Below are 16,953 nucleotides of genomic sequence, written 5' to 3' on the forward strand. Positions count from 1 at the left end.
CACAGAAAGACAATAAACAGTAACCTCTATGCAAGTATTCGTAATTAGTTAAGGTAAAAACTCTTTAAGAGTTAGCTGTAACATACAAATTCCAATATATTTCAACCTTCTTTGCCTCTATGTTAGAATCATCCCCGCTGCTTAACAATAGGAACAATTTATCATGAATGAAGATCAGTACAGATAAAAAAAATTTTATGTAAACAAGAAAATCAAATAAAGGAAGCTCAATGCTATCCTCATTGCTTGTTCTTTCCTATCCTCTCAAAGCTAATTCCCTCAGTTAGACAGACTGCTTTGTCTCACTGGAAATTCATGCAAAAGAATGTTTCTGCAACATCACCAAACTTTTCAAATCTAAGAACGTCTATCTTTAAAGCGGTGTATTACCCAACCATGATAACATTCTCTACCAATGCCCACCAGGAATAGAATTTAAAAGCTTAGACGACAGCCATTATGTTCCAATTTGGAACTTGAGGCTGACTCTTACACTCTCTCCAAATTTTTTCCCTATCTCTTCCTTCACCCTGACCCCTCTTTTATCTATACCCACGAATAGTTTGTGAGAAAGTTTTTCCCTCAAAGTAGAAGGTAGGTATCTGTTCAGAGACTGTGTCTTGTTCATCTTTATATCCATTTGTATTTATTTGTCCACAATACTTTGCACTCCCAGTGGGAGATCACAGCTTGGAGGCTTAACCCTAAGGTAATCCTTAAACATGTATGGAAAGCTGGTAGGGCAGGTCATCTGACTGGAGGATTATTTACATGACAGCGTAAGAATACTCATGGAAAGCAACTCATGAGAGGAAATGTGAACACAGTGGTCAGAGGATATGCCCTATAGTCTGTGAGAAGAAAGAGTTTAGAGCACAGCTAAGATTATGCCACAAAGGTTTCCCTCTGGCCTTATCTTTCCCATTATTAACAAAAAGCATGTATAGTTAGGAAATGTGGTATGCCTCATTCACTTCAATAGAAATATTTGTAGGCTGGCAATTAGATGTCAGGCATCTTGATAGGTATACAAATCCAAGATGAGTTAGAGAGACAGAGTCTCTGCTTTGGAGATTCTTCCAGAAACAAGCATAATAACTAACCATTAGCTCTCTAAAGATCTTTGCTGGATTTGAATTCTTTACATGAAGTACAATTAAAGGATGCCAAATAGGGTCACCAACACACCTTCTCTGAGCCTATAGATGAAAGATGAGTATGGATCAGCTACTAATCCAATAATCAATATAAATATAAATGATTTTTAAATTGTTATTAGAATCACTATGTGTATTAAAAGAATAGAAATCATACAATGTCTGCTTTCAGGTCACAATGGAATTAAATTAGAAATCAATAACAGAACAATATCTGAAAAATACCCAAACACCTGGGAGATTAAATAACGCACTTTTAAATAACACGAGTCAAAGAAGAAATCTCAAAAGAAATTTAAAATAATTTGAACTATACAAAAATGAAAATACAATTTAACAATGTGTAGGATAGGATATCGCAAAATCAGTGCTCACAGGGAAATTTATAGCTTTGAATGCATATGCTGGAAAAGAAGAAAAACCTAAACTTTCACCTTTGGAAACTAGAAATCCAAAGTAAGTCAAAGAAAAGCCATCATAAAAATTAAAGCAGAAATAAGTGAAATTGAAAATAGGACATAAATTTTTAAAAAACAACAAAGCCAAAAGCTAATTCTTTGAAAGGATTTTAAAAATCAGAAAACCAAACACCACATGTTCTTACTCGTAAGTCGGAGCTGAACAATGAGAGCACATGGACACAGGGCGGGGAACAACACACACTAGGGCCTGATGGGGGGCTGCCAGGGACGGGAAGGGAGAGCATCAAGAAGAATAGTTAATGCATGCAGGGCTTAATACCTAGGTGATGGATTGATTGGTGCAGCAAACCACCATGACACAGGTTTACCTCTGTAACAGACCTGCCTGTCCTGCACGTGTAACCCAGAACTTAAAATAAAATTAATTTTTTTTTTTTTTTTGGCTGGGCGCAGTGGCTCATGCCTGGAATCCCAGCACTTTGGGAGGCTGAGGCAGGCAGATCACCTGATCTCAGGAACTCGAGACCACCCTGGGCAACGCGGTGAAACCCTGTCTCTATCAAGATACAAAAAATTAGACAGGCGTGGTGGCATGCGCCTGTAGCATGAGAATCACTTGAGGCTGGGAGGCAGAGGTTGCAGTGAGCTGAGACTGCGCCACTGCACTCCAGCTTGGGTGACAGAGTGAGACTCCATCTAAAAAAAAAAATTAAATCAATAAGCCTCTAGTCAGGCTAATGAAACGAGAGAGAGAAGATACAAATTACTAATATTAGAAATAAAAGAGGGGACACTACTACAAATTCCATGAATACTAAAGGGATAATTAAGAAATACTATGAACAACTCTGCCCACAGATTTGATAAATTTGATAATGAAATAAACCAAATCCTTGAAAGACACATCTGCTAAGACCCACACAAGAAAAAAATAATCTGAATAGAACTACATCTATTAAAGAAATTGCATCAATAATTAATAACCTTCTAAAATGCAAAGCATTAGGCCCAGATAGGTTCACAAGTGAAATCTATCAAACATTTAAGGAATAAATTATACCAATTTCCTCCAATGTTTTCCAGAAGGTAGAGGCAGAAAGAATACTTTCTTGTGCATTTTATGAGACCAGCATTACCCCAATACCAAAACCAGACAAAGACATTACAAGAAAAGTACAAACCAATATCTCTCATGAACATAGATGTAAAAATTCTCAACAAAATATTAGTTTTGTTAATATTTGATTTAAAAATTTTAATCTAACAATGTATTTTAAAAAGTATACACTGTGACCAACTGGATTTGGTTCTAGGTATGCAAAGCTGGTGCAACATTTGAGAGTCAGTTAATGTAATCCATAACATCAACAAGCTAAAGGAAAATGGCATGATCATATCAATGGATGTAGATAAATCATTTAACAAATCCAACATCGATTCATGATAAAATACTCTCAACAAACTACAAGTAGAGAGTAAATTCTTCAACATGATAAAGAACATCTACAAAAAAAAAAAAAAAAACCCTACAACTAACATCATACTCAAGAATGAAAAACTAGAAGCTTTCCTATTAAGATCAGGAACAAGGCAAAGATGTTCCCTTTCATCACTTCTTTTCAAACTCATCATGGAAATTCTAGCTAATGCAATAAAACAAGAAAAGGTATACTTACTGGGAAGGAAGAAATAAAAATGTCATTGTTCACAGATGATTATCCATGAGATGATTATCTATGTAGAAAATATGAATAAATTGACCAAAAACCATGAAACTCATAAGTAATTATAGCAAGGTTCCAGGTTACAAGGTTAATACACAAAAGGCAATTGCTTTTCTGTGTACCAGCAAGGCACAAGTGGAATTTGAAATAAAAAACCATAATGCCATTTACTTTAGCCCTCCCCAAAATACTTAAATATAAATCTAATAAAATGTGTATATGATCTATGAGGAAAACTACAAAACTGATGAAATATATCAAAGAACTAAATAAATGAAGAGATATTTCATGTTCATGGATAGTAAGACTCAATATTGTCAAGACGTCAGTTCTTCTCAAAATGAACTAGAGACAACAAAAATCCAATCAAGAACCTAGCAGGTTATTTTGTTGATACAAGTAGACTGATTCTAAAGCTTACACAGACAGGCAAAAAATTCAAAATAGCCACTACAATATGGAAGTTGAAGAACAAAGTCAGAAGACTGATGCTACATGACTTTAAAACTAACTATAAAACTATAGCAATAAAGAGAGTATGGCATTGGTGAAAAAACAGACAAATAGATTAACTGATCAGAATAGAGAATCCAGGAATAGACCCACATAAATATAAGCAACTAATCTTAGACAAAGACAAAAAGGCAATGCAATGGAACAAACATCATCTTTTCAAAAAATAGTGATGAAACAACTGGATATCCACATTTAAAAAAAAAAGTGAATCTAGTCACAGACCCTACACCCTTCACAAAATTTAACTCAGAATGAATCATATGAAATAAAAAATGCAAAACTATAAAATTTATGGAAGACAACATAGGAGAAAATCTAGATGACCTTGAGTATGACAATGACTTTACAGATACAACACCAAAGGCACAATCCATGAAAGTAATAATTGATAAGCTGGACTTCATTAAAATGTAAAATTCCGCTCTGCAAAAGTCACAGTCAAAAGAATGAGAAGACAAGCCACAAACTGAGAGAAAATATTTGCAAAAGACATCTAATAAAGTACTATCATCCAAAAAATAAAAAGAACTCTTAAAACAACAATAAAAAATGCACAAAAGATCTGAACACACATCTTAACAAAGAAGATATTCCTATGAGAATTAAGCATATGAAAAGGTGTTCAGCAACATATGCCATTTGTCAATTGCAAATTTTAAAACATCAAAATAGATACATTTAAACAGATACCACTACACACCTATTAGAATAGTCAAGCTCCAAAATACTAACACCGCCAAATGTTGCCAAGGATGAGGAACAAGAGAAATTCTCATTCATCGCTGATGGGAATACATAATGGTGCTGCCACTTTGGAAGACAGACAGTTTGAAAGTTTCTTACAAAACTAAACATAGTCTTACCATATGATTCAGCAATCACGTTTCTTGGTATTTACCCAAATATGTTTAAAACTTATGTTCACATATAAACCTGCACATGAATGTTTATAGCAGCTTTATTCATAATTTTGCCAAAACTTGGAAGCATCCAAGATGTTCTTCAGTAGGTGAATGAATAAATAAACTGTGATACATCCAGACAATGATATGTTATTCAGCACAGAAAAAAAAGATGAGCTATCAAGCCTTGAAAAAACACAGAGGAACCTTAAATGCATATTACTAAGAGAAAGAAGCCAATATGAAAAAGCTACAAACTATCTGATTCTAACTATACGACATTTAGAGAGGGCAAAACTATGGAGACACAAAGGATCAGTGGTTGCCACGGGTTAGCAGAGAAGAAGAAAAGAATAAGCAGAGCATGAAAAAAATTTTAAGACAGTAAAACTAATCTGTGTGATGCTGTAATGGAGGATACATGTCATCATACTTCTGTCCAAACCCATTAAATGTACAAAATCAAGAGTGAAAGCCACTAGAAACGATCAACTTTGGGTGATAATGATGTATTCATGTAGGTTCAACAATTGTAACAGACGTACCACTCTGGTGTGGGATTTCCATAGTGGGAGAATCTATGCATGTTTGGGAGCAAAGGGTACATGGGAAATCTCTGCACCTCCTCAATTTTGCTACAAACCTAAAAGCGGTCTTAAAAAATAAAGTCTATTTTTTAAAAGGCTCACACTCTTTACAAAGTTAGATTTAAAAGCAGATTGCTTAGGACTTAATGTTGGCATGCTATCATCAGCTGGGAATCACAGTGAAAAGAAAAATCAACTAATTCCAAGAAGGATTGGGTAGCGCTATGGTTTGATTGGTTTGTCCCCTCAAATATATATGTTAAAACTTAATCCTCAATGCAATAATGTTGGGAGATGAGGACAAATAGAACGTATTTAGGTCATGAGGGATCTGCCCTCATGCATGGATTAATTTTGCTATAAAAAGGGCTTACAGAAGCGGTTTGCTGTCTTCTGCTACATGAGGACACATCATTTGTCTTGTTTGCTCTTCTGCCTTCCACCATGTGAGCACAGCCCCCACAAGACACCAGATGTGAGTGCCTTGGACTTCCTAGTCTCCAGAACTGTGAGAAATAAGTTCCTGTTCTTCATAAATGACCCAACCTGTGGTATTTTGATATGGCAGCACATAACAAACTTAGACAGGCAGTATTTATATGGATTTAATAAGATTAAAACTAGGAAAACAAACAGAAAAATTAGGTATATCCTAGTTATACCACTCAAATATTATTTTAAATTATCTATACACTTTAATGAAAAGGTAATGGCAAGCCAACTGTATTAAATAACAATTTCTAACATGCTATTCTTTGTAGAAGGTCTGAGATGGCAAGCAAAAGGGACAAAGAAGATTCTAAGCTGACAAAAGTTACTAAAGTCTAGAAGCATAATTAGCCTTTCTGATTTCCTGTTCTTGTTTTAATGACTAGATCAGAAATAAAAATTATTAATGTAATTATACAGGATAAAGTGAAATGATGCATGTGGCAGCTTGACAAGCATAATTCATGACAAAACTATAATTTAGAAAATTATCTTCCATAAACTTTTCTGAAAATTAAAAGTATTTATATACTTCCACTTAGCAGTCATTGTTCTATTCATTCTTTCTCCTAAAGCAATGCATGAGTTATCTTTTCCCAATTTCATTTGTGACCTAGTTTTTATGTTTATCACTTATTAAGACTACTCATTATCATCAAAATTCCCCATATATCATATTTCCTAAATCCTCCTATGCTACCAAACAGCGTGTTATCTGCAGCTGCTCCATATTTGATGATGTTCTATGGCTCAACTCCCTCTAATCTCCCCAAAATCAAGCTCCCTGAACCTCCCAAAGCTGTATTCAAATGCATACTACAAAGCAGCTCAATCCTATTCTTTGGATTCTTAGTGACAACATTCTCTTACCCTCTGTTTACGGCTTTTAGAAAATTTATGTTCCTTCTTTTCAAACAGAATGCCTTCTTTAATGGAATCTGTCTTTTCTGCCTCACAATTTTCTTAAAGAATCACATATTCAGTTCATGAATTCCTAGTAAACGAAACTACCTTCAGAGAGCATGTCGACAATCTTGAAAATAAAGAATGTTATTAAGTCTTCTAAGTCATTCTGTACTTGCATCATGTAAAAGGATTATATCGTAATTTTCAGACTCATATTCTCTCTTATTCACAAGTCACCGTTAATGTACTTCCTCTTCAGGTTTAAGTTCTATTTTATTTTTATGTCATTGTACAATTTACTAAAACCTTGCTAACATTTTACTGCTTCATGTCAATAAGTCACCAGTATGCCTTAAGAGCAATGAAGAAATACCAAGGAGATGGAAGACACATTCTTCACCATCACAGGATTTATAATCCAGCTGAGGAAACAAACACATACAAATGAAATAATAATACCCCACCAGATTTGCAGAATTCTACAAGCAAAATTTATTAGTATCACTTTTCCCATTTATTCCTTATAACCACCTTGTGATATAAGCAATTTAGCTATACACTCCTTTCCTTGTTTTACATCATGGAAACTGAGAACCAGAGTAACCCTCTCAAAGTCTCAAAACAAACATGTCCTAGACAAGGCACAAGACTCCAGAACATCCAACAGCTGATACAGTGCTTATGAACACACACAAATCAACAAAAGAAAAAAATATTTTTAACTATATTAAGGCACATACATATACATAAGTGAAGATGAAATGTGGTGAAGATATTAATTAAAGGTGCTTGGGAATGATGCAGGCAGGCTTCCTGAAAGAAATGTGTTCCAGAATGGTGAATGTTATAATAAGGGGTAACAAAGAGCCAATCTACAGGAACTGACCCAGAAAAAAGGCAAAGAATGCATAAAATAGTATGAATGAACAAGCTGATAAACATATGGATAAATCTAAATAAGAATTGACAATTAAATATTAATAAAACAATCATATATTAAAAGGAAAAAATTAAAAATAATGTAGACCCAAAATAAAAGACAATAATAATTTGAAGGATGAAGGGGAACAGAAGTCCTTGAATTAAATGAAGAAAGGTAAAGATACTTAGAAGCTTCTGGAATCTGTTAAGTCAAACACTGATGTTAAAAATGTAAGAGTAATCGATTAACAGAAAAAATTCCAAACCAGTAGGAGGCATCCAAGAGATTAAAGAAAAGTTCAATCAATCCAAAACCTGGAAAAACAAAAGGAAAAAGAAAACACCAAAAAACAAAGATAAGAAAAGGCATTTAAAAATAGAAAATAAGATGTACTAAGTAAATCAAAACATAATTAATCACAATCAATGTAAACAGATTAAACTTGCCTGTTAAAGAGACTTTCAGAATCTATACACTACTCATAAAATATATATCCAGAAATATACAGACCAAATACACACCAACTATACAAAAGCAAATTTAGCTATAATAGTATTAAGCAAACTAGACCTTAAGCAAGAAAAGCATTATTAGGGACAAAGAGAGTTAGAAAATAATGTGGAAGAAATCTCCCAGAAAGTGTAGCAAATAGATAAAGGACTGGAAAATAGGAGATTAAGAAAAAAAAAAAAAGTACATTGGCCGGGCACAGTGGCTCACACCTGTAATCCCAGCACTTTAGGAGGCCAAGACGGGTGGATTACGAGGTCAGGAGATCGAGACCATCCTGGCTGACACGGTGAAACCCTGTCTCTACTAAAAATACAAAAATAAAATTAGCCGGGCGTGGTGGCAGCGCCTGTAGTCCCAGCTACTCAGGAGGCTGTGGCAGGAGAATGGTGTGAACCCAGGAGGCAGAGCTTGCAGTGAGCCAAGATCACGCCACCGCACTCCAGTCTGGGTGACAGAGCAAGACTCCATCTCAAAAAAAAAAAAAAAATTACAGGACTGGTCTCATAGGTACAGTATCTGAATAAAAGGAGTTCCAGAAAGAAAGAAAATTTAGAAAGGGTCAGAGGGCTGGAGAAAATCATAATAGGAAAAAATATCAAGACAGTAGTCATGCTTTTCCAGGCTGAAAAGGACTACCTAGTTAATACCCATCAAAACTGATGAAAATAGATCTGCACAAAGGCATATCATCAGAAAGTTACAGAACCTTGGGACAGAGAAGATATATGAAACTTCCAGAAAGAGAAAATAGGTCACATGTAAAGGACCAGAAATTGTAATGACTTCAAGTTTCTTATCAGAATTACTGGAGGAGTACAATGGCATTGTATCTTTCAAAATTCTGAAGGAAAATTATCTCTAGCCAAGAATATTATAGCTAGCTTAACTATCAATCAGGTGAAAGAGTAAAGAGAGGTTTGTTTAAGAAAATGATATTGATAGAATACTTCTTGCATCAGTGTAATGAAGGGAGATTTAGATAATTGTCAGAGAATTTTGTGGTTGAATTAGTGATAAGAACATAGAAAACATAAAATCAGACAGTTATCAGCTCCCAGAAAAATGGAAAGTGCAGAAAAGGAAAAGTAATTACAACATGCTGCAAGGATCAACTATAAAGTGCATATTTGCAGTCATAACAATATCAACACTTGGCTAGGCCCAGTGGCTCACGCCTGTAATCCCAACACTTTGGGAGGCTGAGATGGGCGGATCACTTGAGGTCAGGAGTTCAAGACCAGACTGGCTATCATGGTGAAATACTAAAAAAATTTTTAAAAATTAGCCGAGTGTGGTGGTGCTCACCTCTAGTCCCAGCTGCTAGGGAGGTTAAGGCAGGAGAATCGCTTGAACCTAGAAGGCAGAGGTTGCAGTGATCATACCACTGCACTCTGGCCTGGGTGACAGAGCAAGACTCTGTCTCCAAAAATAAGAATAGTAACAATAATAATAATATCAACACTTAATATTTATTGAATCAAAAGGATGATATATTGTGAAAATGAGGTGATGAAAATGGTGTATGTAAATAGTGAGAGAACGTAGAAAGGGGAGCTAAAATCTCACCTTTCATGTTGAGAAGTCAAAGACAAAACTTAAAATTGACAAACCAAGAGGTAGATATGTAATCGTGTTGTTTGGTGACATGGAAGCAAATAATAAAAGAATCCCCTGAAAAAATTTGAAAGTGGTTGCCTCTAGAGTCTTCTCTTTTTTAAAATGAGACATTGCCAACTGTTCTTTATAGAGATTTTACCAATTCATTCTCCCCTGAGCAGTATATGAGAGTGATATGCCACATTGTACTTGATCAATTGAGGTCCTGTAAGGAGTAGATGCCAAGCCAGGGTTATTTACGCAAGAATTTTACTGAGGTAAATGCCTGGGAAGAACAAAATGGGGAGGAGGGGAACACGAAGAACCTTTGGACTACAATGCAGGTCTGACACCTGTGAAAGAGGGAAGGAAGACTCAGGTAGGAAGAAAAAGCTTACACTTTTACACAGTAAATGGATAGTCCCAGAGCAAAAGTTCAGGTATGGACAAGTTATAGTATTCCCACCATACTCAGACACTGACGGGGAGCAGCCCTGGGGAAATGTGTGAGCCCAGCTTCAACATGTGAGCTGCAGGAGATCAGAAAAGGCAGCAGCCTTCAGTTAATCGTGTTCAGTGATGTGTTGGAAAATGATTAACAACTAGCTCTACAGTTTTTTAAAAAGGCCTTGATTTGTAGCTTTTGCTACTTTCTGTAGTGTAAATACTCCCACTGTGGCTAATTTCAAGCTACCACTGTGAGATCACTAAATGCTGAGTTGAGAAGAGATGGTAACAATAGGCTTTCTAAAGCCAGGAGCTGGACCCAGGGTGCCGCTGACTGTATTCCACACAGCACATGTTGATGAAAGGAGATTTGAGCAGTGTGCCTACTTAGCTACTACACTCAACAGCCTAGTGTTCTAACATAGTTTCAGTCTTTGCAGCGCGATAAATGAAAATTGCATTTAGTGTGGCGGGCACCTGTAGTTCCAGCTACTTGGGAAGCTGAGGTCGGAGAATGGTGTGAACCCGGGAGGCAGAGCTTGCAGTGAGCGGAGACAGCGCCCCTGCACTCCAGCTTGGGCGACAGAGCGAGACTCCGTCTCAAAAAAAAAAAAAAAAGAAAAGAAAATTGTATTTAGTGTAGATTTACTTTGCATTTCTTGAATATGAGCAAAGTTGAGAGAATCTTTTAATATATATTATTGCAGTATTACATATAATTATAAATGTATTATTATACAATATATTTACTGTAATACTAATCAAGCCAATCTTTTGATTAATTTTGACAGAAATAATTGCATGTATTTACTATGTACAACATGACGTTTTTAAGTATGTATGCATTGTGGAATGACTAAATCTAGCTAGTTAACATGTGTTTCTTCACATAGTTATCATTTTTGTGGTGAGAATACTTTACACCCACTTTCTTAGCATTTTTCCAGAATGTAGTACATTGTTAACTATAGTCACCATGTTGTATAATAATTTCTTGAATTTAGTTCCATCTAACTGAAGTTTTGTACTCTCCAACCATCTCTCCATTCACCCCACCCCTTGGTAACTATCATTCTACTCTATATGAGATGAACTTTTCTAGATTCCACGAGTGACTGCTTTTATTAAAATCTTTAGGCCTACGTTCTAAATAACCAAAATCTCAATGTATTAATGTAATCATCTGTGTAGTGTGCAAAACATAAATACTGCTTATTGTCCCCATCATGTGATTTGTATTTTCAAAATTAACTCCTTTAACTCACTTCAGAAGATATATTGGAAAAAAAAAAATCTTTAAAAGCTTGATGTAGGTGGACTCAAAACTTGGAAAATGAATTACTATGATTTCTTTTTTCCCATAATTTATAAAGTAATAATCACATATGCAGTATAAAAATACAATGTCTACACTTAAGTTTGGGGGAAATAATATTTCTATTATTATAGTTGATTGAATCTAAATATTTTATAGAAAAAGTCACTGAAGAAAAGTTTCAATCTATCTCCCAACACACATAGAGAAATAATAATATATTACAATGTATTATAATAACAACAGAGTAAAGAATTTTCCATCTGAGCAGTCTACAGAGTAGAATCTATAGGAACATCTTAGGACAATTAAGTTAGTAATATTACCATTATGAACACATTTTAATAATAGATATATTCTATATTGACTCTTCCATATATTATGAATTGAAATTACTGGTTGTATCCTATTAGCTTGGTATAACAACTTAAATATCATCCACTATTAAGTTAGAGGCTGAGAAGCTGTGGATGAAGTGGTCTTTTAAGCTTCTACATATTTTAAGTACCTCTAGGTGCACTGATAACACTGAAGAAGCAGAGCCTTACATTAGACCAACCAGTCATCAGAAGTCATCTGATATGGTTTGGCTCCGTGTCCCCACCCAAATCTCATCTCAAATGGTAATCCCCACATGTCAAGAGAGGGACCTGGCAAGAGGTGATTAGATTTTGAGGGCAGTTTTCCCCATGTTGTTCCCATGACAGTGAGGGAGATCTCATGCGATCTGGGGGTTTCAAAAGTGGCAGTTTCCCCTGTGCTCCTTTTTCTCTCCTGCCGCCATGTGAAGAAGGTCCTTGCTTCTTTCCACCAGGATTGTAAGTTTCCTGAGGCTTCTCCAGCCATATGGAACTGTGAGTCAATTAAATCTCTTCTGTTTATAAATTACCCAGTCTCAGGTTGTATCTTTATAGCAGTGTGAAAATGGACTAATACGTCATCCAATATCCACAAATATATTCAGACAAAATGCAAAGCAAAAGCTATGAGGAAGAAACCAAGGTGGCAAAAATTCAAGAATTGCTGTTTCATAAAAGTTTCTTTATCTTTATGTTAACTTTACCATTGTTATCATATGTGTCTTGAGAGGAGGAGCCAAAAGATCTGTGAATGAATAGTTTTCAAATGCTGCAGCTTTTCAAATAAAATACATCTATTTATTAGGTTGTTATAAAAGTAAATGTGGTTTTTGCCATTAAAAGTAATTGTGAAAACCACAGTTACTTTTGCACCAACCTAATATCTTCTTTCAATCAATTATGTAGTTTGTGAGCTGTAGTTGACTTCAAATGCCGCCGCTTTTCCTCTCCACTTCTTCCATCCACAAACTCCAATTCCCAGTAATTAGTACTTTCAACCAGATATCAAGGAGAAGAAACAGATGAAAACCAATTTAAGGTAATAAAATATAATAACTTTTGGCAAGGGTTTCAAGAAAGTTGAAAGTGGTGGCTAAAAAGAGGTTTGGATTATCTGCGGAATCCATTTATCCTGATGTTTTCAAAATATATGACCCACAGTACTCAGAAAACCAAAACAAAAAACTTACCTCATCCACATTTTCAAAGGCATTGATGATGTCATAAGGTAAACAAGACAGCAGATCAATCACAAACCAAGTTTTCAGATAGTTCATCCTTATGAGCTTAGGGTCAGAAATGACCTCTCCACCAGGCCCCACGAAAGTCGTGTGAAAATTTAAAACGATGTCAACCAGAAAAATAACGTCCACCACACTATCCAGTACCAGCCAGGCTATGTTGTTCTGCTTTGTTTTGAAGGAAACATTATAAGGAACCATAATGGCGGTGTAGAAGGTAAGAATTAAAATCACCCAATCCCAAGTAGTTTTAAAAGCACAATAATGTAAAATAATGTGTGGTGGCGTCTTTGGCGCTTCTTGTTTATACTGAGGAAGGATATCTGATCCCAGCTGAAGAACCTAAAAGAGAGAAAATGTGTTTATACATGACTAGGTTATCTCTGCACAGTCAGTGATGAATTCAAATCTACTGGCAGTCAAACCACAGCCAGTCATGCTCCATAGTCTTGCCTCCCTCTTCTCCTGAGTTATCCTAAAATTTGTTCAGAGGAAGTCACTCCAAGTCCAATCACTCTACCAAAGCTGATCTTTCTGCTGTTCTCTCTGGCCTGCTCTGATGCAGTAGCCAATACTGATCCACAACACTGCTGGATGTCCACTTCTGCAAGTGCCTCCTGCACACTCACTCTGCAAGCCTGCCTAGAATCACATGGCTTTCATGGACTGTCCAGCAGTTATTTGGGTGACACACCATTATCTATTCTTCATACACATTTAGCACCTCAGGAAACATAACTTTGATTCTGATGGCCTCACTGGACCCTGGCATCCCACTGTTGGTGATGCTGTTGTTGAGTGATACTCAGCAAGGGCCCTGATGGGTGGCACAGCAGTGTAAAGGGTTGCAAAGGGTATCGCCTGCTTTTTCCCTTCCTCCCTTAGATCTGGACTTAAAGAATATTGTGTTTCTTGCCCAAGTGCAAATTTCCTTTAGGGAAAAAAATATTAAATACTCAAGTTTGTTTCTGTATACCAATTCAAATGGAAAAATTTCAGTGTAAGGTTATATGAACCTTGAATTATACTAATTAGGTCTAATTACAGTAGAAAACAAAGATAAAAAGCAGATGACAGAGCAAGAGTAGAGGTTTGTGTATCCCTGGGCAAAGGTAACCAACACAGGACATAGCATTGCTTTCTGGAACCTGGAACCCGGGAATTATAAAAAACAGTTGAGGCGAGATCACGAGGTCAGGAGATCGAGACCATCCTGGCCAACATGGTGAAACGCCGTCTCCACTAAAAATACAAATGTTAGATGGGCGTGGTGGTGCGTGCCTATAATCCCAACTACTCAGGAAGCAGGGGCAGGAGAATCACTTGAATGCAGGAGGCAGAGGTTGCAGTCAGCCGAGATTGCGCCACTGCACTCCAGCCTGGCGACAGAGCGAGACTCCGTCTCAAAAAAAAAAGACAGTTGAAGGGATAAATCAAAAACTTCTGCCCTGTGCCATCAATGAAGCCAAAGACAACGTATGTGTTAAAGAGTTTGGTAAATGGAAATTTTTAAATATTTTCAACAGATTTGCCCATTGTATGTATTCAGTTATTCAGTGCCTCTAGGACTAATGGGACCCAGGAGGTAGGAGTCAAAAAGTCCAAATCATAAAATCATAAATGCATTAAATATTTAGATGTAAGAATGGATAAAAATAAAAATACTTGTTAGCATGTAAGTCTGAGTTATAATATATGCCACAAAACAAAACAAATACACTAGCATCTTTGGAAGCTTGGGAGAGTATCCTAAAGTTCCTCTCATATACAGAACTTACATATCTGAAAACTAAGCATACAATATCCATTGTTACTATTTTTGATATGGAAAACATCATTGGTGGTCTCTTTAATTGTATGTTAGAATTGTCATTTTTATTTTGGTGTTTGTAAGAATACTTGTAAAGATGTTTCATGTATTTGCCATTATCAGTACCTCAGTTATGTTTTTCCCATGATGTCTTAAATTACTTAACAGCAAATCATCCTACCAGTAGTTAAGATTCATGATGGGGTGAAGTATTATAGATATACAATTGTACATAATCATGTCTTTTCTATTGCCTTTCAACCACTGGCCTGTCAATTCCAATTTCATTGTGTTAAACATGAAAATTGCCTTCACATTCAATGTTAGTAGTTTACCATCTATATATACACAGTCTATGTTTAACCACAAATAAATCAAACTTGGGAAATAAGAACAAACTCAGTGCCAGGGTGCATTACCACCTTCGTGGACCCTAAGCCTTTGTGCCTTCCTGGACTCCTTTATGGTGAAACCCTGTCCTACTAAAAATACAAAAATTAGCCGGACTTGTTGGCACACGCCTGCAGTCCCAGCTACTCTGGAGGCTGAGGCAGGAGAATCACTTGAACCTGGGAGGCGGAGGTTCCAGTGAGCTGAGATCGCACCACTCACTGCACTCCAGCCTGGGCGACAGAGCGAGACTCAGTCTCAAAAAAAAAAAAAACAAAAAACACTGTGTATGTATATATACATATATATACATATATATGTGTGTGTGTGTGTATTATAACAGCATTCCTACAAAGATAAATATATTAATATCACACATTCAATTTTTGTTTTTACCTAAAATTACCCTGTTTTCTTCTGCTGTTAATAGAAATTGAAACACCTTGTAGGCCCGTAAAAGCGTTGTGGGGCCCTGGACACTGTGCCTAATGTGCTGACAGATGTAAGCCCTGCTCAGTAGCCCGGATTAATGCAGGTCTCCTCTAAAGATGGAATGGCATCACCCTGAGTTCAGAAAGTCTTAAACCTGGCTATACATTAGAATCATCTGGGGAAGTTTTAAAAGAATACAGTATACTTATACCTAGACTTCACCCTGGAGAATGATTAAATTGGTCTTGTTTGGGTTCTCAGAGATTCTATATTTTCAAAACCTTCCCAGGTGATTACAATGTACAGCCCAAGGTAAGATCTCTGTCATATATTTCTTTAGACATTCAGGACCCAATTCTCTAGACAGTGATTTGCATATGTAAAGCCCGCCAAAAAAATGCAAGATGAGGACAAAAAGGAGGAGAAAAGGGTAGAGGAGGACAAGGAGGAGGAAGAAGAGGAAAATGGCAACAACAAAAAACAGTGCACAAAAAATAAGCTTCATCTTTTTCATATGCAAAGCACCACTAATCTTCACTCTGTCCCTGGGCTCTTTCATAAAACAGTGAGCAACAGACTCTTCATTTTCATTGTTATTTCATTTGTGCTTTTATAAGCAATAAGCCTTTGGTGGAGGAAGGATGAAATCACATTTTTTGATGTATTTTTGTACGAATACAGACACATTCTTCCTCTCTGAAGATCTGAGAGTATTGACTCCAACAAAGTCAGGCCCACCGACTGATGTGGCGGGGTGTATATATTTATCTCTACCCAACATAAAAGTGAACAAGCTAAAGGCAATCAGCAGGGTGTCAATGCATGCGGAAAATTAATTAACTACCTTTATGGAGACTGTAATCTTTGAAACTGGGAATCAGCTCCAAATTTGGGGGTCAGGTAGAATTGAGATCAAATTTATCTGTCTTTGAAAAAGTAAAAGCGCCTAAAATTCCATAGCGAAACCAAATACTTGCATTGAGCAAATTACAAGAGTTTTGAGTACCACTGGAAAAACAATATTGTTGTACTTATTTGGTATTTCTTTTATGTCTATCTTTGGAGATCTAAGAGCATGCGCTGCAGGTATTCAGACTAAATGTCTGTCAACAATCTTGTTATTTCTGTATGCTCTCTGAAATCGACCCTAAGATCTGACAGAAAGCAGTTTTATATCAGAACCAGGTTTATGAATAAGGGAAGACTGGTAAAGAAACTAACACTA

The 16,953-nt window shown here is 36.2% G+C and overlaps 1 protein-coding gene across 1 annotated transcript in view; it reads right to left on the reverse strand.

Moving 5' to 3' along the window:
- The window catches only part of KCNH5 (potassium voltage-gated channel subfamily H member 5), a 347,265-nt gene that overhangs the window by 269,863 nt on the left and 60,449 nt on the right, over positions 1 to 16,953 (reverse strand). The window contains exon 6 of the mRNA XM_054448009.2: positions 13,046 to 13,438. Coding sequence (XP_054303984.1) covers positions 13,046 to 13,438 — 393 coding nt within the window. The remainder of the gene's footprint in view (positions 1 to 13,045; positions 13,439 to 16,953) is intronic.

This window comes from Pongo pygmaeus, chromosome 15, assembly GCF_028885625.2.
Source record: "Pongo pygmaeus isolate AG05252 chromosome 15, NHGRI_mPonPyg2-v2.0_pri, whole genome shotgun sequence".
Classification (NCBI taxonomy): Eukaryota; Metazoa; Chordata; class Mammalia; order Primates; family Hominidae; genus Pongo; species Pongo pygmaeus.